The 21,060-nt window shown below is 42.6% G+C and overlaps 1 protein-coding gene across 2 annotated transcripts in view; it reads left to right on the top strand.

Moving 5' to 3' along the window:
* Positions 1–21,060, top strand: part of DAPK2 (death associated protein kinase 2) — a 184,567-nt gene that overhangs the window by 136,162 nt on the left and 27,345 nt on the right. For both annotated transcript variants that reach the window (XM_072613525.1, XM_072613535.1), the window contains exons 5-8: positions 2,928–3,057; positions 10,630–10,678; positions 11,201–11,227; positions 16,763–16,915. In XM_072613525.1, coding sequence (XP_072469626.1) covers positions 2,928–3,057; positions 10,630–10,678; positions 11,201–11,227; positions 16,763–16,915 — 359 coding nt within the window. The remainder of the gene's footprint in view (positions 1–2,927; positions 3,058–10,629; positions 10,679–11,200; positions 11,228–16,762; positions 16,916–21,060) is intronic.

Genomic DNA, 21,060 nt, shown 5'->3' with positions numbered 1-21,060 from the left:
ATAGATGGGCCCCTAACTTGGGTTCAAATGGAATGATGCACAAAGCTGAGGCTGGAGAAGTCTGGTTTGGCTTTGTTGCCCTTTCCCTCCCTCTCTCCCACCTCCTTTCTGGAAAAAGATACCAAGTCTTCAGCCATTTAGCCCAGGCGAAGATCTGCAACTGCCTTAGGAAAATGTTCCTGTGTATTTTGAAAATTTAATTGGAAGGAGGCTCCCAGATAAAGAGTAAACCAGCTTTAAAAATTCCAGAAGGGAAACATGTGATATGTTTTTTAAGTAAAAGAAGCTGAGATATAATCTACTTCCTCAAGTGGAAGTTTCCAGCAGCTCTTGAGGGTCAGAGGGAATCTGGGGAGGCTGGAAGTTTCCCATCTGATTTTTTAGGAGAAAAGGGCATGAAGGAAGAAAATTGGGCTGGGGAACTTTCAGGGGAGAGAGAAACCAGAGTTTGTGCCCTTGGATTTTGTGATGCACCAAGACAGCTATGAGTATAGGATCCACAAGCCAGGGTCCTGAGCTGGCCCATTCTGGTTGGGGTAGCTGTAGCTGGGCTCACCCTAGCTGGTGCAGAACTGAAGTTCCGCAGCTGTTTACAGAACTGGAAATAGCCCCAGCAGCTGGCATTTTCCCTGGAAATCAGGTGTATTCTTTCCTGTGTCCTGCTGGGAGCCAGAATTAGTTAAACAAACACAAAACGTAGGGGCAGCTACAGGCAGGAGGAACGGGGAGCTGTCAACAGGAAGCCCAGTGGATGGAGAAAGATGTAGCCAGGAAGGACCAGGCCAGATAAGAGAGGGAAACCATAGATGAGCGGAGGTGTCATTCAGATCTCTTCCTCCTCCTCCCCCTGCTGCTGCAGATTCGTACTTAGCCCTAAGGGACTAACTTTAAAACCAACAAACAGAAAATGCTTGAAGTATTTCTCAGTCAACAATGTCAGTTTGTGTTGATGAAGCACTTTTCTCCTAACCACATGAAGTGAGTTGTGCAAGTCTGCTCATCCCATTTGAAAGTGGGAGAAACTGAGGTTTGGAAAGAATAACCCGACTTGGCAGTGCCACGGTTTATAGGAGGCAGAGTGGCCCAGGGCCTGTCCCTCTGTCCTTATTGGCTTGCTTCTTTTTTTCTCTCTCACTCTCAGTCTTACCATCTGTCAGGGAGGGCAGTGAGGTGGTTAGAACCCTTCCTGTTTACTTCAGGAAACAGATCTAAGTGTGAAATACCACTAAAGCAGTGACAGGAAGACAGACTGTCAATGCTCCATGCAGGAAACCTCTGACCTTTGCCTCCAGACCCAGTGCTTCTTCTACAGAGCAGAGTGGTTAAGTGGCTTATCTGTTTAGCAGATGTGGGTTGGAACTCAGGCTCATAGAATTATAGATTTAGAACTGGAAGCAAGCAATGTACACTTATTTTTTAAAATATATTTATTTTTAGTTTTCATCATTCACTTCCATTAGTTTTAAATTTTCTCCCCCCCTCCCCAAGACAGCATGCAATCTGATATAGGCTGTACATATACATTCCTATTAAACATATTTTCACATTCGTCATGTTGTACAGAAGAATTAGGATCAATGGGGAGGAACCATGAAAATGAAAAAAACAAAACAAAAAAAGAGAACAGTCTGCTTCGCTTTGCATTCTGACTTCATAGTTTTTCTCTGGATGTGGATGGCATCCTCCATCATGAGTCCTTTGGAATTGTTCTAGGTCTTTGCATTACTGAGAAGGGCTGTAATGTATGTTTACCAAGTGCCTACCATGTCCCAGATGCTGTCCTAGGCTCTGGGAAACACAAGCATGAAAATGGAAAACTTCTTGCCTTCAGGGAATATAAAGTAGATCAGGAGAGGCAAACCATACATACATAAAAGTATACATACAAGCTAAACTTGGGGGAAAGGGGTTTTTGAGTTCAGTCTCCTCATTTGTAAATAGTTCAGGGGTACCTGAGCTCAAATGCTTATGGTGAGCCTGGTGCCTATGGGCAAATCACATCACCGCAGTCTGCCTCAGTTTCCTCATTTGAAAATGGGGATAAAAATAGCACCTACCTCCCACAGTTATTGTGAGGATCAAATGACATAATACTTGTAAAGTCACTGTAAAAATGCTAGCTGTTATGTATGAACAGACTGACTCTCATCGGGGTTTGGTGACTTGTCCAGAATCGCCCAGCTCGTAAATATCTAACAAGGGATTTGAACTCAGGTCTACCTGGCACCAAGTCCAGTGCCCTTATCCACCAAGGCAGCATTCTTCCTGACACCGAGACTGCTCCTTTTTCAATTATGTCGTGTTTCTTCTTGACCTTAAACATTTATTGTTGTTGTCCAGTCGTGTCCAACTATGGACTTTGTCCATGGGCTTTTCTTGACAAAGTGACTAGAGTGGTTTGCCATTTTCTTCTCCTAGTGTGTCCCCATTTTACAGATGAGGAACAGAGACAAGTAGGAATTAAATGACTTGCCCAATGTCTGAGGCTGGATTTGAACTCAGATCTTGCTGACTCCGGGTTTGGTGCTCTACTTAGTTACCCCCAGCTACTCCCAGCTTTAAACATAGCTAGCACTTAATAGATGCTTGTGTAATTGAGTCACGTGGCTTCCGTGTCTAATTTTGACTCCATTATACTCTGCAGCTCCCTTCCCAAGAAAGAAAATTGGCCTGATAGAGGCCCCTGGTCTGCCCAGTCTCTTGTCATCCGCAGCAGTTGGGTAAAGCCCAGGCCTTGGGATATTTATACTCTCTTAGGCCCGTTTTGAGTTCTTCGAGGATGGTTAGGGATACAAAAACAAGCTAGAATTTTTGTTTGTTTGTTTCAGTAGCTCAAAAAAGGACACAAAACCCTGCCCCGAATCCTTAACTAAGAACACAGACCAGAGCCTTAATTACCATCTTTTTTTCCCTCTTTTGTCCTGTAGCCAGAGAACATTATGCTGCTGGATAAAAATATTCCCATTCCACACATCAAGTTGATTGACTTTGGCCTGGCTCATGAAATTGAAGATGGAGTGGAGTTTAAAAACATTTTTGGGACCCCAGAATTTGTAGGTAAGTTTAATTTCTGTGACCTGACAGAGGATAAGGTTCAGGCAGGAAAAAAGCTTTGCTCTTGAGCTAAGGCTGTGAGCTCTCCAAAGCATCCTTTCTCTCCTCCATTGTGCACCTCCGAGGTGGGATGCTCATGAGTGGTATCCCCTCAGGACACCTGTACCTAAAGTTGGGGTGGGTTTGGGGAAAAAAGAAAGGCCTTTCTGGGCTTTTTCTTGGAGAACTAAATTTCATTGCTTTAGGGAACAAGTACAAGAAGGGGAGAGCACAGAAGTAGGTGAGGTAAGGTTTCCTCCCTTTCCCATGATGCTTCCACCCCCTCTGAATTGTAGGTCTTGAGCTAACTCTCCTTAGCTTCTCTGAAGAGAAGTTTCTTTCTCTTTCCCCTTCCCCCCCAACCCTTATTCTCACTGGGGCTTATTTTCCAGATTTCAAGTAGCCTCACCCTCCTGAATTCCAGTAAGCTCAGCCTTCTGGAATAGCTTTTGATCTTCTAAAAGGAAAAAAAAATAACCATCTACCAGATGCCAGATCCACCCACTCACCTACTTACCTCCCAGTTCTTTATTCCCATTCCTTTCTTTAGGCAGAGGGAGAATTGAGCTGGTGGGAGGGCTCCATACCCCTCTTTTTCTCTGATACACGCTTTATCCCTCTCCCCTGAAGAACAAGCCATCTGCATCCAAAGCCACCTCCGGGATCTCCCTCTGCTCTAGATACAAGGCAGAAATTTTGATGTTATAATGTGCTTTTGAATAGATTTTCTCATGTGAGACTTAGAATGGCCATGTGGGCTGGTAGCACACATCGTTATTCCCATTTCTAAAGATGGAGAGTCTTGGGGGGTGAGAGTAATTTGTTCAGGTTCATATGACAAGTAAGCCACTCGAACGTAGGCCTTCTGCCTCCAAGATCAGGGCTGTTAAGGTAGAGAGATGAAAAGGAAGTTCAGTGAGAAAGGGGGATTCACAAGAAGCCTAGACTGTACAAGAGAAAACATACAAGTTGAGGGTCATTTACTTTCTGTTTGGGGTGTTAGATTTAGCACTGAAGATCCAGGCAGTAGCTGCCTCTGGAACCCTGAGCTGGAAAAAAAAAGGAAGGAAGAAAGGGAGGAAAAAGGGAGGACTGACCATAGTCTTACAGTGAGGGAGGACAGAATGTTCCAGACAGTCCACTGAGATAGGTGGCAAGATTAATTTTTTTTCCCTCAGTCAGTACAAAGAGCTAATATTGTAGACCTACTACGATCAAAGCACAGTTCTACGTTCTGTGAGAGATCCAAAGGAGTCCCAAAGGGAAAGGATTTGTCTTGGGGTCTTGTAGGTGCTTAGCAAATACTTGATTGACTGATAAGAGGGTCAGCACTTGGGGGCTGGGGTTCAGAGACTGCTCAGATACCCCACATGTGGGATATCTTCTGGATGTGGCAATGAGGCATTAGTCAACAGGTAATTTAGCGGAGAACCTACTAACAGGTACTGTGTTAGTCACTGAGGATACAAGTACAAAGAATGAAATGGCCCCTACTTATAAGATGTTCAGCCATGTCTGACTCTTAATGAGTCTGTGGGCCGTATCGTGGCAATATTGTCCATGGAATTTTCTTGGCAAAGATACTGGAATGGTTTGCCATATGCTTTCTCCAGTAGAATTAAGGCAAATAGAGGTAAAGTGACTTGACCAGCATCTCACAGTAATTGTCTCAGGTTGGATTTGAACTCAGGTCTTCTTGACTCCAGGGTTCATAGCTCTAGCTATTCAGTCACCAAGCTACCTCCTACTTATAAGATGCTTACATTATAATAAGGGAAGACAATAAGTATCCATACAGAATAAATGCAAAGCAGTTCAACTCAAGGTAGTTTAGTTTGAGAGGTAGGGTACCAGTAGCTGAGGGTACTAAGGAAGGTTTCCCATAGAAGATGGCGCTTGAGCGGCCCACTGAAGGCAGAGACTGATTCTGTGAAGCAGGGGTGAGGAGGGAGACATTCGAAGCAAAGCGTGGGAGTCAGCCTGCACCAAGGGAGGCAGTGAGTCACTTGGGAGGAACAGAGAAAATCAGGATTTGTCTGGATCACCCAACAGAAAGGTCTTTTTTCTACCTCCTCTCCAATTCATCCTGTTTTTTTCTGCTCCCTGGGAAGAGAACTGCTTGACAAATGTTGGTTGCATTGGTTGAACCGTAGAGGAGCCAGTCCCTGCCCTTGAGGAGTTTAAAATCTATTTGGAAAGTTGAGGCAGAATTACATAAGCAATTAAATAACAATGAAAGGATTAAATAGAGTCCCAAGACGGAGACTCTTAGAGGGAGAAAAAATGATTGATTGTGAAAAAATGGCCAAGGTAAGTGTTCAGGTTAGACTTGTGTACACATGCAAAGATAGCTGCCTACAGCTAACAATCTGAGGCAGTGTGTGTGTGTGTGTGTGTGTGTGTGTGTGTGTGTGTGTGTGTGTGTGTGTGTGTGTGTGTGTGCTGTGACTGAGTGCTTGATACACTAAATCCTTAAGTGTGGGCCACTGGTGGCCTTGAAGTCAACCGTCCCCACCCCTGGTCCAGACAGTAAGACTGCTAGGATCGCTTCCACTTACCATAGGAAGGAAAAATGGAGGAATGCAGAAGGCAATCCCGAGAGGAAAAAGTATGTACAAAGATGTGGAAGTAGGAAATCAAGGGTACAGCAGTTAGACCAGTCTGACTGTCTAGAGCTGAGGATGCCCGGAGGGAAGTCGTAGGAAATGGGATGAGATAACCTAAGTGGTCTTGTGAATAGAACTGGACCTGAAGTCAGGAAGACCTGAGGTAAAATCCTGCCTAGACGCTAGCTGTGTGGCCCTGAGCAAATCATTTAACCTCTATTTGCCTCAGTTTCCTCATCGGCAAAATGGGGACAATAATAGCATCCAGGTCTCTTGGGGATGTTGGGAGGACCAAATGAGATGATCATTTTAAAGTATTTGGCACATAGTGAGCACAATATAAATGTTCGACAATGGTGATGATGGCGACGATAAATGTGGTCTCAGACGCGAACTGGCAAGCCACTTGCCCTCTCACAACCTCATTTTCTTCATGGGGTTAATAATAAGTCCTACCTCCCCAAACTGCTGTGACGATCAGATGAGATCTTTGTAAAGCACTTTGCAACCTTAAATTGCTATCTAAATGCTAGCTGTTATTGTTACTGTGGCCAGACGATAGAACATTTTGTATACTGTTGATCGGTAATATGGCTTTTCAGAACTCTTATGCAATTTCAATTAAATTTATTAATATTTATTGAATTAATTGATTAATGCCAATCTGCTACGTGGAAAGCCCTGTGCTTGATGTCGGGAATGCAAAGATGCAAAATAACAGCTCCTGTCCTCAAGGAATTTTCTTTTATAGTTTTTCAAACTGATTTTTTTTTTTTACATCAAGGTCACTTTCCAGGAACACGTTCACTTTCCCTCTCTCTGTCTCTCTGAAACTTCCCTTATGTTAAAAAACAACAGTTCAAACCACCCAACCCACCTGCCACATAGGACAGCATATACAATAGTCTGCACCTCTCTTCTTGAGAGAGCAGACAGGGCTCACCATCAGACCTCTAGAATCAATATTACATAAAATACAATCTGATTTCTGATGTCAGTTTTCATTTATGTTATTTTAGCTGTTGTGTAGACCGTTCTGATCTGCTTTCTTTGTTGTGCATTGGTTCAGACAGGTCTTTCAATGTTTCCCTGAATTCTTCAAGGTATTTTTAATCTAATGAAGGGGATAAGACATGTACATAAGTAAGGACAAAAGAAGGTAGAATATGATCCAAGCAAAGATCCCGACAAAATGCTATAAAATGATATTGAAATGGAAAGAATCAAAACACAAAATTAAATTCTATGAAATTATAATGACTGAGAAATTTTGGTTCTGGGAAGAGTTGAGAAAATGCATCCTCTTCGGTTCTTTGTAGAGGTGGGAAACGGTAGGGTGGAATACTGCATAAGCGGAGAGATGGAATCGATACGTTGGCTGGTTTTGCAGAAATGCTTTTTTTTCTTTTCAAATTCTTTGTTACCAAGAGATGGCTCATTAGGTAGGGGTACGTGCAGAAATAAAGGTGATATAAAGACAAAAGATTATCAATGCAAATTTTAAAAAATGAATATGAAGTGGGAGAGATTGTTTTTTAAATGAATTGATGCTCTACCTTCCCTGAAAAGGTGGCATCTGAGCTGTGCCTCTAAATAAGAAAAAAGATTTTAGCAGAGGTAGAAGGAGTACATTCCAAGCTGAGGTCATCAGGCCAGGAATTCTTAACCTCTCGCGTCATAGTCAGTCCAGTGGAACTTATGGACCCCTTCTTAAAATTCTTGTTATTTTTATTGTTTAGTCATGCCCAACTCTTTGTGACCTCATTTGGGGTTTTTTTTTCCTAGCAAAATACTGGAGTGATTTGCCATTTCCTTCTCCAGCTCATTTCATAGATGAGGAAACTGAGGCAAACAAGATTAAGTGACTTGCCCAGGGTCACGCAGCTAGCGTCTGGGACCAGATTTGAATTCCAGACCCAGTTTTCATCTGCTGCATCTATTTCTTAGAATACTGTTCTTAAATGCATGAAATTTATAGAAATGCAAAGGAAACCCATTATTGAAATAAAAATGTCATTTCCACCCCCCCGATCTAGTCCAATCTAACACCCTCATTTTAGAGATGAGACTCAGAGGGACTTGTATAATTGCCCAAAGTTGCACAGATAGTTCATTCAAGAGTTAAATCTAGTCTGTTCTCTGGTGGTAACTCAGCATTCTAGCCCATGCCCTGATTGAGGCAGCTAACAGAAGAAAAGTAGTGAATGCAAGGCAGCTTTCATGTGGGAATTTGTTCTTAACTCTTGACCCTGCAACCACAGTGGGAGGAAGGCCCTTTGATCCAGAGGTGTGAATGGAAGGGATGACACACCCCAGGATTCTTTGCAAAAAGGAAGTCCTCCTTCTGAAGGAGTAACCTTCTCTTTCCTCATCTCTCCCCCATCCCCTTTCCTCTCCCTTCCTGTCCTCCTCCACCACAGGCTCCGTCCTCTGATAAACCAGTTAGCTTACAAGTCTTTATTGAATAACAACTCAGCCTTGTGCCAGGATCTATGGAGAATACACATTTCAGATTCGTAGAAGGAAACACTTCCTAACAATTAGAACTGATCAGAAATGAAATAGATTGTACCAGGGAGATCATGCTGTCTATTAGTCTAGGTATTTCAGCAGACTGATGTCCACTTGTCGAGTATGTTGTAAGCCAGATTCATGATTAGGATATGAATTGAATTAGATGAGCTATGAAGTCTCTTCCAGTCCTATTGTCTGAGATCCCACTAAAGTGGTCCCTACCTTTATTGCAATCTGTCAAGGATCTCTAACTTAGAATAGTAACCATAAAAATGATGGCTATTTGCATGGCATTTTAAGGTTTTCAAAGCCCTTCACATATTATTTCCTTCAATCCTCCCAACAATTCTGTAAAGCAGCTGCTGTTCTTATCCCTATTTTGCAGATGAGGAAACTAAGTCTTAGGGAGTTTAAGTAACATGCCCAGGGTCACAAAGCTAGAATTCAATCCCATACCACCTCTCAGTTTCATTGTTATGATGTTCTTTGCTGAGGTGATCTCACCTTCTCCATACCTTAGCAGATGATCTTTGAAAGTTGCTTTGGGGAAAAAAATCACACTGTGTCTCAGCTAATGATGGGAGCCTCTTCTCTCTAGGAGTTGATCAGCTAACTGGAAAGACAAGTTACACGTAACAATAGGGAACCATGAAGATTTCATAGTCAGGAGGGGCTTCCTAGAGGAGGTAGAACCTGAGGTGGACCCCAGAGGGTAGTTAAGGATGAAGACCAAGTGAGTAACAATCACAGAACTGCAGAGTTGGAAGAGACTTTAGATACCATCTAATCTAGCCTACACCCAAGTAGTACGTGCTCAATAAATGCTTTTTGATTAATTGATACCTGACCAGTGATCATCTGTCCTCTGTCTATAATCTCACCCACTACCCAAGACAGCCCATTCAGCTATGGAATACCTCTAGTTGTTAGGACATTGGTGGTGGGGAGAGGAGTGTGTTTTAAAATTTGCTTCCTTCATCAACCACTCATTTCTCCTTGGCCTGCGTACAAGGCCAACCCCAACAAGTTTCATTCCTGTTGCATATGGCGGTCTTCCACATCCTTGAAGGCAGCCATCATTTCGTAGACTCTAAGTCTGCTCATTCTCAGGTTAGCTATCCCTAGTTTCTTCACCTAGTCCCTACATGGCAAGGACTCAAGGCCTTTCACCATCCTCCCTCCCCAGGACAGTTTCTGTTTTATCAATGTCCTTGATACACGTGGTAGTAATATTTGCGTTGGGCTCTTAAAAGATTCATAGAGATTTCAAGTAGTTTCAAATGCCCTATCCTCAGTAAACTCCCCCTTAGTATAGCAGAAAGAAGGTAGGATTTGGAGGCAGAGGACCCAAGTTCTAATTATGGCTCTTTAGTTACTACCTTTGTGGTTCTGGCAAGTCACTTAACCTCTATATATGGACTCTAGTTTCTTCACTTTTAAAATAAGGTTAGACTAGGTGACTTTGGAAAGGGCTCAGAGTCAGGAAGGCCTCAGGCAAATTTGATCTTGTGCACTTAACTAGCTGTGTGACTCTGAACAGGTCACTGAGACCTTTCCCAATCTCAGTTTCCTCATCTGTAAAATGGTGATATACAGTAGCATCTATTTCACAGGATTTTTTTGAGGATCAAATGAGATCACATATGTAAAGTGCTTTGCAAACATTAAAGCACCATATTAATGTAATTATTTAAACCTGTGATTTTATCTTCTGAAATATGAAGGTCTTCCACAACTGGCCAGATTTTCATCAGGGAGGAGTGGGGAGAAGACCATTTAGTCTCTGATATGTGATGGGGTACAGGTTCTGGGAACTCCCTTAAACCACTTGATCTGGCCTTGGCCTGAGGCCATAAGGCTTTCATTATCTCTTTGTCCAGTTGCCTCTGGCTGCTTCCCATCCTTACTTCTATCAAAATACCCTTAACCTAGCCTAACCCTCCATTGTCTGTTGCCTCCCTTGATCTCATCAAAATCCCACTTTCCTGGTTCTGACTTCTAGTTACCCCAGTTCCATCAAGATCTTCCTTAGACTCCTCCTCAACACCATCCCTAAATTCCTCCTCCCATCACCCCGGATTACTAGACCACCTCTAGATCCCTCCCACAGTCTTTCTGTATATAAGATCCTTCTTGTCTCCATGAAGGTGCTCAGATTCAATCTAGTTTGGATTCAGTCTAGCTCAGATTTTGTCTGGTTCACTTGTCAATACAAGTATCACAAGTGGTGAGGCTTCTTAAGAGTCAATCCAATATGGCAAATCCTAAATAAACTTTGCCTTTCTTTGGCTAAAAGAAGGCTTGAGTCAAACCTAGGGTGTCAGTATTTTGGGGTTCCAAGCATGCCAAACCTCAACAATATGCGCCTCAGTGTCACATCATACTTTACTGATTCTTTAACATTGGCTTCTTTCAGCTCCAGAAATTGTGAATTATGAACCCCTTGGGCTGGAGGCTGACATGTGGTAAGTTTTCCGGTGAGATCTCTTCCAGGTCAGGGTTTGCTCATTCTTCCTTTGTACCCTGCCTTCTTAGCTCAGGAGTGTCCTCCCAAGATGTATGATCCTCTTGACCTTTTTGGGGAGTGGTTATCTACGTCAGCCATCCAGTTCTCTAAGTCCCCATGTCTCAGGGCCCTCTTCCTCCCAGGTCCCTTCTGTATATACCCATAAGCGACTCAGAGTGGTGAGCATGAACATCAAGTCCTACGATGTTGCCACTTTGATAAAAGTTAAGAGGAGAAGGAAATATCAAATTTGCCTCTTTGGGCTTTAGAGAAATGACCTGGAATGGGGGTGCAGAGCCCCTATACCTAGCTCAGAGTAATTTATCCTCCATCTCCCAAAGGTGACTAACTTCCTTAAAGATGGCTGGTAGAAACAGAGACCTAGGGCCACAAGGGGATGTCCCATGGTCCTGTGAGCACCCAATGGAAGTCTGGGATTCCAGCTTAGGAAGCCACTGATTACGTTGCTTTTGTCTTGCAGGAGCATAGGGGTCATCACCTACATACTGTAAGTATCTCAGTGGAGCTCTCAGTCCTGGCTCAAGTCTCCAGGTGGGGTGGGAAAGTGGGTGCCCCTAACCGTCCCTACCCAGAGCCGATTGGGAGACACAAGAAGAGAATGAGTCTCAGATCTTGCCCAGTCACCCTACGGAAGCCACTTCATCCAACAGAAAGAGCACTGATGAGAGTCAGAAGTAGTTCAGATCCTTTCTTTGATGCTTGCACTGTGATCTTAGGCCAGTCATTTACTTTGCATGGGCCTTAGTTTCCTCATCTGTAAAATTAGAGGGTTGGACTGGACAGTCTCTGAGGTCCCTTCCAGCCCTAGACCTATGAGCCTATACCTTCCTTAGGATCAACAAAACTTACCCCTTCAGGCCTTTGGTTACCCAGGCTTCAGGGAAGCTAGGTTCAGTGGATAGAGCACCAGGCCTGGAGTAGGGAAGACCTGAGTTCAAATGTGACCTCAGACACATTTGTGTCTGTGTGACCCTGGATAAGTCATTGAACTCTGTTTCCCTCAGTTTCCTCATCTGTAAAAAGAACTGGAGAAGGAAATGGAAGATCAGTCCAGTAGCTCTGACAAGAAAACCCCAATGTTTCCCTGCAATGTCCCTACTCTCGGTGACAATTTCCTATAGTCAGAAGGTTTGTAAGCTTAATACCAGATCTATTCAATTATAGATTATGGGTAGAGGAACATCCGAGGTTAAGTCTAAAATTAAGCTATTAGGCATAGGACGTTAGATCAACAACATTAAGTTAGGGTCTTTTTATTCTTAGTAATAGTGAGGAGACAATTAGATCAACAGATTGTGAAGTTAGCAACATAATATTATCTGTGTCTCAGTTGGCTCATGTTTAAAAAAAAAATTCTTTTGTGGTCCATATTGTAAATGCTTTAAAAAGATGTATGATCTGACTAAAAGTTCGAATTGCTTTATCTGTTATAAACTGTGTTAAAAATAAATTTAAAAAAAAGAAAAGAAAAGAAAACCCCAACGGGAATCACAAAGAGTTGGGCACACAATCAGAATTTCCATTTTGCAGGCAGCTAGGTGGCCTAGTAGATAGAGTACCGGTCCTGGAATCTAGAAGGCTCATCTTCCTGAGTTTAATCTGTCCTCAAACAGTTACTAGCTGTGTGACCCTGGGTAAGTCTCTTAACCCTGTTTGCTTCAGTTTCCTCATGCATAAAAAGATCTGGAGAAGGAAATGGCAAACCATTTTAGTATCTTTGCCAAGAAAACCCCAGATTGGGTCACAAAGAGTCAGACACTACTGAAAAGAACTAAACAGCAACAATTCCTGGGGGAGGGGGTGAAGGTAAAAACTCAGGTTCGATTGAAGGGTTGCTCCCTATCCTCAGCTGTGAGGGGGGAGCAGAAGAAGACCATTCAGCTCAGCCATCCCACAGCACTTCTCCCACAGCCATGTCATAGGTCTCATTGCTTGCAAGATTGATTACTTACTGTTATTAATGATAATTAATATTCTGCAGCGGCTTCTGCAGTGCCCTGAGAGCCTACTCATCAGCCCCAGCACTGCAGGCTGCAAGGCCAGAATGCGTTAAGGACATTGGATTGTTCTGGTCTTTACCTTTGGCTTCATTCTCCCCCTTCCACCTCCTCAGCTTTCTCGCTCTCTCCTTCTTACCCCCAATCTTGTCTGTTTCCCCTCCTTCCTTGTATCTCCTGTCTCTCTCCTCCTATCTCTGTCCACTTTATTTTTCTCTTTTCCTTTCCTGTCTTGGAGTTATAAAGTACTAGATAGACATGTTTTTTTTTAATCTAGGATATTCAAATTGGAGCAGTAATAGTGTGTGTATGTGTGTGTCTGCACGTACATGTGCACACACACATGCATCTGATTCTGTCATGCTTATCCTTCAGCTCTTTGTGAGCTCTGTTTTCTGTATTAGGGTTATTAACTCCCCAAGGCAGACAGCAATCCTGTGGTTCTTTGGCTTAATAGTGGTCAATCACCGAGCATTTATGAAATGCTTACCATGTGCCAGGTACTGTGTCAGGAACCTGAGATGCAACAACAAAAAGGAAACAGCTGCCCCTGTGCCTTCAGAGAGTTTACAGTTGATTGAGAGAGATAACACACATACTCAGATTCACTGATCTGTACAAAGACCCTGAGTCCCTATTTAAAGTAATGCTGTGCTGACTGATGTCCCCCTCTGTCCCTAGGTACGATCACACACATTTATCCCTGTCTTTTTCCTATCTCACTTTTTCTCCCTTTATGTAATGTACTTTATCTAGGCATTTCAGAGAAATTCCTAGGAATCATCTGATGGAAATGAACACAGACATTACCATCTTTTTATACCTGAAGCCTGAATTCAATCAATCAGCAAATGTTTAGCTATTATCTCTGTGTCAGAGATCTCCAGGTGGGATGGGAAAGTGTTCATTCCTAACCTTCCCTGCCCAGAGCCAATTGGGAGCAGCTGGAAGAGGAATGAGCCCCAGAGACTCACCTAGTCACCCTAGGGAGGCAGTTTTGTGTAGAAGGAGCACACATGTGTGCATGAACACGTGTATACATACATGCATACATACATGCACGCATTCCCCAAAGCCATGGGGGAATTCAGCTAAGATACTAGGCAGAGCACCCAGAAAACCTTGCAGATCCCCTGTTGCCAGAGTCTAACCCACACTCCTCAGCTGGTTTTAATTCAGCAAACATTTCTATGAAATACCCAATAGGTGCAGGGCGCTGTGCCAAGGGATAGGTCTACAAAGAGGAAAACAAAACATCCCTGCAGCAGTTCCCAAGCTCCAGTGGGGATAAAACGTGTGCTGAGATATTTAAGAAATTCAAGGTTATTTGAGGAGAGAGAACAGTGATGACTGGGAGGGATGGGGGCAGGCTCAAGGAGGGAGGCTAGGCCTTAAAGGACATGGAAAGGTGGAAGTGATGAGGGAGCACCTTCTAGCCTTGGGGAATGACTTATGTAAATACACAGAGGATGAAGATATGAGGCTGAGTTCAGGGAACAGCTGGTCTCAGTCTGACTGATGTGTAAGAGAAGTGAGAAGTAAGGCTGGAAAGGTAGCTTGGAGTCCTTTTAGAGTAGGCCTTAGAAGCTCATATTCTATTGGGGGAGGCAAAATGTAAATGAGTGGACATACACAGATACATAAAGAGGAAATGCTGGGTAATCTCAGAGGTAAGCCACTGGCAGATGGCATTGGGGGTGAGGGGTTGTCCCTGAAAAACTTCCTGCAAAAAGTAAGATTTAAACTGAGTCTTGAAGGGCTGCCTGACCATTTTAGGTCACTCCTTTGCAATTCTGGAAAGACAAAAATGTGTGTAGGAAAACACATTGGATTTGGAGCAAGAGCTTGTTTGGTTGTGACCGCATTTGCGTTTTGGTTTTTTTTTTGGCAAAGATACTGGAGTGGTTTGCTATTTTCTTTACCAGCTCCTTTTACAGATGAGGAAACTGAGGCAAACAGGGTTAAGTGACTTGTCCAGGGTCACACAGTTAGTAAGAGTCTGAGGTTGGATTTTAACTCAGATTTTCCTAACTCCAGGCCCAGGGAACCAGTGTTCAAATTCTGTCTGTTAATGCCAGTGTGACCTTGGGTAAATCATTAATCTCTCTGGGTTTTGGTTTCCTCATGCATAATAAGAAGAGGGTGTAAAACTATATAGTTATCTCTTCTACACCTCAAGGGTTAGGAGCAAGTCACCCCTGTATCTGGAAAATCCGTCCTTCCCTTTGTTCCAGAGAAGTTTGTCATTATTATGGTATTAAAAGAGAAAATTCGTTGATATTATTTAACACTGTACATATATTTTATGTATTTCTGAGTTTCTAAACTTTTTCTGTGTCATTTGTTGGCCTTTGAGTGTCATCTGAGGCTTTCACAAAACTCACCCAAAATTCCCGTTGAATTTCTTATGCTGACCCATGATATATGGAAACGGCCTCTGGGGAAAGTCATGATGTGGAAAGGATAACTGTATAGTCCCTAAAGATCCTTCCAACTCCAAATCTTCGATCCTGTTGAAATTATATAAGTTAACATTTCATGCCTCTAATTATGTGAATTATTTCATGTATTTCCTCTGCTAGACTGTAATATAAGCTCTTTGCAGGCAGAGGCTATATTTTATGCTCCATATTGTCTCCTGAGTTACCTAGCATGGGGATGAATCCATGGTAAGTGTTCAATTAAGAGTTAAGGATTGATTGAATGGGATGGGCAGACTGTGCAGTTTGTGATCCTGGGAGGGACAAGAGTGAGAGGACGAAGGCATTTATGCTAATAGGACAGAGAAAACTACATTCACTTCTAGTTTAACTTGATTCAAAATATCTGAATGATTTCCAGTTTAATTTAATTGAGAATCTCTAAGCCTCAGTTTCCTCATCTGTAAAGTGACCTTCTCTCACAATGGTCTACAAATTTTAAAGGACTGTAAATATGAATTAACACCTGAGGCACTAAGTGGGATACCCGCCCTCAGGGAGCCTGTAATCTATTGAGGAAAAGTATATACACAGATAAGTGCAATACAGCTGCGACAAAAGGATGTTCTTCAGCGGTTCCACTATCTCATTTGTGCAGATTAAAAGTCCTCTATGCCTTCTTACCTTGTGCCATCCTTCTCCATGGCTTGTTTTAAGGTTGTCATTGGTACTTCTAGTTTTATCTCATAGATTCTAATAAAGAATTCAGGCTTTCTGTCTGTTATCTCCCTTGCTTACTACATTTGTGACCCATTTCTTTTTCCAGTCTTCTTTTTTTAATTGCAAATGATTGTTAGTACCATACTAGTATGTATCTTCCATATCATATTATATATATATATCATACTATACTAGTATGTGTCTTCTCATTGACCTTCAGGTCACCTGCAATTTTAATTCTTCCATCATTGTATTTTATGGGCAGCTGGGTGGCGCAATGGATAGAGAGCCAGGCCTAGAATCAGGAAGACCTGAGTTGAAATCTGGCCTCACTTACTAGTTGTGTGATCCTGGGCAAGTCACTTAACCCTGTTTGTCTCAGTTTCCTTATCTGTAAAATGAGCTGGAGAAGGAAATGGCAAACCACTCCGGTATCTTTGCCAAGAAAACCTCAAATGGGGTCATGAAGAGTGGACATGACTGAACAGCAATCATTGTATTTCATGATTCACAACCATGTATCCTCACCAGAAGGACATTGGATGAACAACATAGGCTGTTGTGGCTGCGTAAGATTGCGCTCATTCCTCTTCCAGTTCAATTCTGGACCCACCTCATTATCTACAGCACTGTTATGTAAATAATGGTATAGGCTGCCTGTCCATAATCTGTCATAATATGGTCAACTATTGTGTACTCTTCATCCTCTTTGATTATCCAGTGGGATTGGTTTCTTTTGGATGACCTTGTTTCTCTTGTGTGAAAATGCATGAGAAATGAAAAAAAAAGGTATGAAAATTCCAAGGGAGAGATTTACATCTCTTTTCTCACACTTCCTGCTTGAAATCACTTGGTTCTCTTTCTTTCTCTCTTTTTCGTGTTCAGGTTAAGTGGTGCTTCACCTTTCCTTGGAGACACAAAGCAGGAGACGTTGGCAAACATCACGGCAGTGAGTTACGATTTTGATGAGGAATTCTTCAGCCAGACCAGCGAGTTAGCCAAAGACTTCATTCGGAAGCTTCTGGTTAAAGAAACAAGGTGAGATTTTAAAAGAACTTATCAGGCAGCTACCCCCTCCTTTTCATTGTACCTACTCTCCTAACTTCTGAAGAAGTGTTGATTTATCCACCTGCATGGGACCCATTGAGCACAGAGGTCTGTCATCACAGCATGATGGCTGTTTTGGCAGGTGTTGGAAAATGTGTACAAGGCTGAGACTTGTCATTCAGCCTGCTTACTCAAGGCTTTTTTGTAGTTATTCTTTTCATATTGAAATGTACATAATTGTGTATGGGTTTTGGATGCCGGCCTGGTTTTTTTCTAATGCTCGTTGGTCCTGAATATATCTCGCAATCTGTCTCAAGGTGTGTTTGGGGTTTGAACAGTTTAAGATCCAGTGGCAATATTTTCAACCAACAAATTTAGGAAAGGGGGGTGCGTTTGGGTGATGGAGGGTTTGGAGCCAAGGTGCAGACAGGATGGGAGAAAGTGAAAGGCCCCATTCTTCGGAAACTGCTCCCCCCACCCCTCCCCAAGCTCAGTCTGTGATTGTCAGGGAGTGGATGGGAGATTTCTGACTGAGGAAGGGCAGGACTTAGCCTTCCCTAGTCCATCCTTGGAGTCCCTTTCATCATGGAGTGCCCTTTTTCCAGCCAGCTCCTTGGTCAAAGAGAGGTTAATCTGTATCTAACCAGTCAGCTTTAAGGTTTATAGAATGCTTTAGAGATGTCCTTTCCTTATGGATCTGAGCTGCAGGAAAACTCTTGAGCACAATATGTCATTCTGTGAACTGTTCCATAACCAGCATAGCTTAGCAATACCCTCAGAGCATCCTTAGCTGAACTTAACGGTTTGTCCATAGCTGTAATCAGGGAGCCAGCCCAACTGGTTCAAGAGCCTATTGTTAAATTACCAACGTGAACTTGGAATCAGCAAAAGCTACATATTAGGGCTTCAGCTATTGTTTTTGTTGATAGTCTAGACTTAAAGAAAGTAATAGAGAAATGTTAATAATGTTGATTGAATTTAAAACTGTTCCCTGAGCACTTTTTTCCCTTCCAAGTCAGTTGTTAAACATTTTTAAAAAAATTTTTTGGAGGTAATGGGGTTAAGTGACTTGCCCAGGGTCACACAGCTAGCAAGTGTCTGATGCCATGTTTAAACTCAGCTTCTCCTGATTCCAGAGCCAGTGCTCTATTCACTGCACCACCTAGCTGACCTTCAGTTGTTACAACATTTACTACCATATCCCTGGCTGTAGTTGTAGAGGAGAATGTTGCCTGGTCTCTTTTTTGGATCTCTCTCTGTCTATTCAGCACAAGCTACCAAAGTCAGATCTATATTGGTGTCTGGAAACTTTGGGTTGAGGCATAGTCCAAGGGTTAAATTACAACCATGACTCTAGTTCTGAATAAGCAGCTGTGTCTAGGCAGAGACCGCTCCCAGTCATATGGAAAGATATGGGAATGGAGCCATCCTAAAAGCCGCTAGTTTCTGATCCATTAGCTCACCACTGACCTGGAATCGGGAGCACTGATTAATTAATCAACAAATATTTATTAAGTTCCAAGTTCATTCCAGATACTGGGGCTACAACAACAAAAGTGAATAGTTCCTGTCCTCATGGTGCTTACATTTTATCACAGGAATTTGCATTCTGGCAGATGTGTTAGAAGAAGCATTTGGAGTTAAGAAACATTGGGGTCAAATCCCAGGTCTGCTACTTATTATTTGTTTGTTACCGTGAGTGAGTCATCTGCGCTCTATAAGCCTTAGCTCCTCCATTTGTAAAGTGAGGGGATGGAACCCAGTAATGTCTAGGTCCCTTCTCATTCTATATCACATGAGACTAGTTTTACTAGCCATTCTTACAGTCTTATTCTTTGTTTTCGTGACTTGTGATGGAGCCGATGTGTTAAAAGCTACTGTGGATAATTCTCCAGTAGGGAAAATGTTTAATAGAAAGAGCACTGGAGCTCTGAAGCCAGGAAACCTGGGTTCAGATGCTGGTTCTGCCACTTACTGTTTGTGTGAATGAATGAATATATGAATGAATGAATGAAAAAGCACTTATTAAAAAGCACTTGACTATGTTAGAAACCAAGATTTGGGTTCAAGATTTGCCACTGACACATACTGGCTCTGTGATTCTGGGCGTGTGAGTTAACCTCTTGGTGTTCCAGGTAACTCTTTAAGACCTTGGGTTGCAGAGAACCTGCTGATTTACATTTGTAGAAAGACTTTCCTCACTCAGGAGCTCTTTATTTCACTGGTGTGAAATCCCAGGTTCAGTTCTTATTCCTATATGACAGGCACTAGAGTAGGCACTGGGGATACAATTAGCAAAGCAAGTCAGCCGTTGCCCTCAAGGATCTTACATTCTGTAACATTTCTGACAAGCGGTCATCTGAAGACCTCTGGGGTCAAGGAATGCTCTCTCTCTCTCTCTCCCTCTCTTTCTGTTTCTGTCCCTCTCTCTCTCTCTCTCGGAGGCAATCAGAGTTGAATGGCTTGTCCAAGCTCACACAACTAGTAAGTGTCTGAGGCCCCATTTGAACTCAGGTCTTCTTGACTCCAGGCCTGGCACTCTATCCACTACCCCACCTAGCTGCCCCAATGCACCATCACTCAGTGCTGCCCTTTTCACTTTTGTTCAGCTCTTAATTATTAGGAAATTTTTCCTGACATCAAGACTAAATTTTTGCCTCTTGTACTTCTGCCCATTGTCCCTGGTGCTATACTTTGAAACCAAAACCAAAGTCTCATTGCTTCTCCATATGACAGCCTTGCAAATGAATTATTTAGCAAGCATCTATTAAATGTTTAAGGCAACCATCATGTACCCCCCTCCCAAATTCTTTCTTCCTGTGTTAAACTTCCCCCTTTCCACCTTCACATGGCATGGACTCAGGTCCCTTCATTAGCCTGGTTAGACAAATCACAGAATAAGAGACAAGCAACACATTGGGGGAGTGGTATCCAGGGAGGGATGTTTTGACCTGGTAGTCATATGAATGGTGTCTGGAATATTATAATAGTCTAATGGAACTCCCTTTCCAGAAGAAATGGTAAAGCTGAATTTTTTTTGACAGTTCTCAGGACGAGAACTGAAAATCAGGGAGAATGCCTTTTTGGAGGCAGAGTGGGAGATACTCTGGATGAAAACGTATGTTCCTAGGGAATTCCAAACTGAGGGCTTTAGCACTTTAGACTCACACAGCATCTGGGGGTCTAGTTTAGAGCAAAGAGAAGCAGCCATGGCAGCAGCACCGGGGAAAGTCCCAAGTTACTAAACCTCTGATTCTTCATCTATAGAATAAGATTATTGGACCAGATAATCCCTAATTTCCCTTCAAGCTCTAAATTCTGTTATCCACTGAACAAAAATCAGAGGGATATGGAAAAGCCCTTGACCTCTGAAAGAGCCTGGGAAAAAGAACCAAATTTAGTATTTATGGCCTGTCCAATTGATAGGAGCTGTGGAAAGCTGAGAACTAAACAAACTTCTTCCCTTATGAGACCATGTTGGAGAATTTAATTAAGAACACATTAATAACTGAATTTTTTTTTTAATGTGGGAACTTTTTCTCGAGTGCTTGGCACACTCAGATCTCTAAAGGCTTTTATCTTGCATTATGTTCCCTAATATTTTGATTATCAGGGTTCTAGTTGACCAGAATTCAAATCTGGCCTCACATACTTAGCAACTCTGTGACCCTGGGCAAGTCACTTAACCACTGGAGAAGGAAATGGTGAACCTCTCCAATATCCTTGCCAAGAAAACCCCATGGACAGCATTGGTTTACTGTGGTTCATGGAGGTCAGGTAGAGTTGGACAAAACTCAAGAATAAACAGCAATAAAGAAATGCTAAGGAAGGTGGCCATGCCCTACCAGATCTCAAATTGTATTATAAAGCAGCAATCATCAAAACCACTTGGTACTGGCTAACAAATAGAGGGGTAAACCAGTGGAATAGGTTAGGTATTCAAGACACAGTAGTCAGTGAATATAGCAATCTACTCTTTGATAAACCCAAGGACTCCAGCTTCTGGGATAACAATTCACTGTTTGACAAAAACTGCTGGGAAAACTGGATAACAGTGTGGTGGAAACTGGGCATAGACCAATGCCTGACACCATACACAGTAATAAAGTTCAAATGGATACATGATCTAGGTATAA

The sequence above is a fragment of the Notamacropus eugenii genome, chromosome 1, assembly GCF_028372415.1.
Source record: "Notamacropus eugenii isolate mMacEug1 chromosome 1, mMacEug1.pri_v2, whole genome shotgun sequence".
NCBI lineage: Eukaryota > Metazoa > Chordata > Mammalia > Diprotodontia > Macropodidae > Notamacropus > Notamacropus eugenii.
Note: the sequence above shows the minus strand (reverse complement) of the source record. Positions and strands in the feature narration are given on the sequence as shown.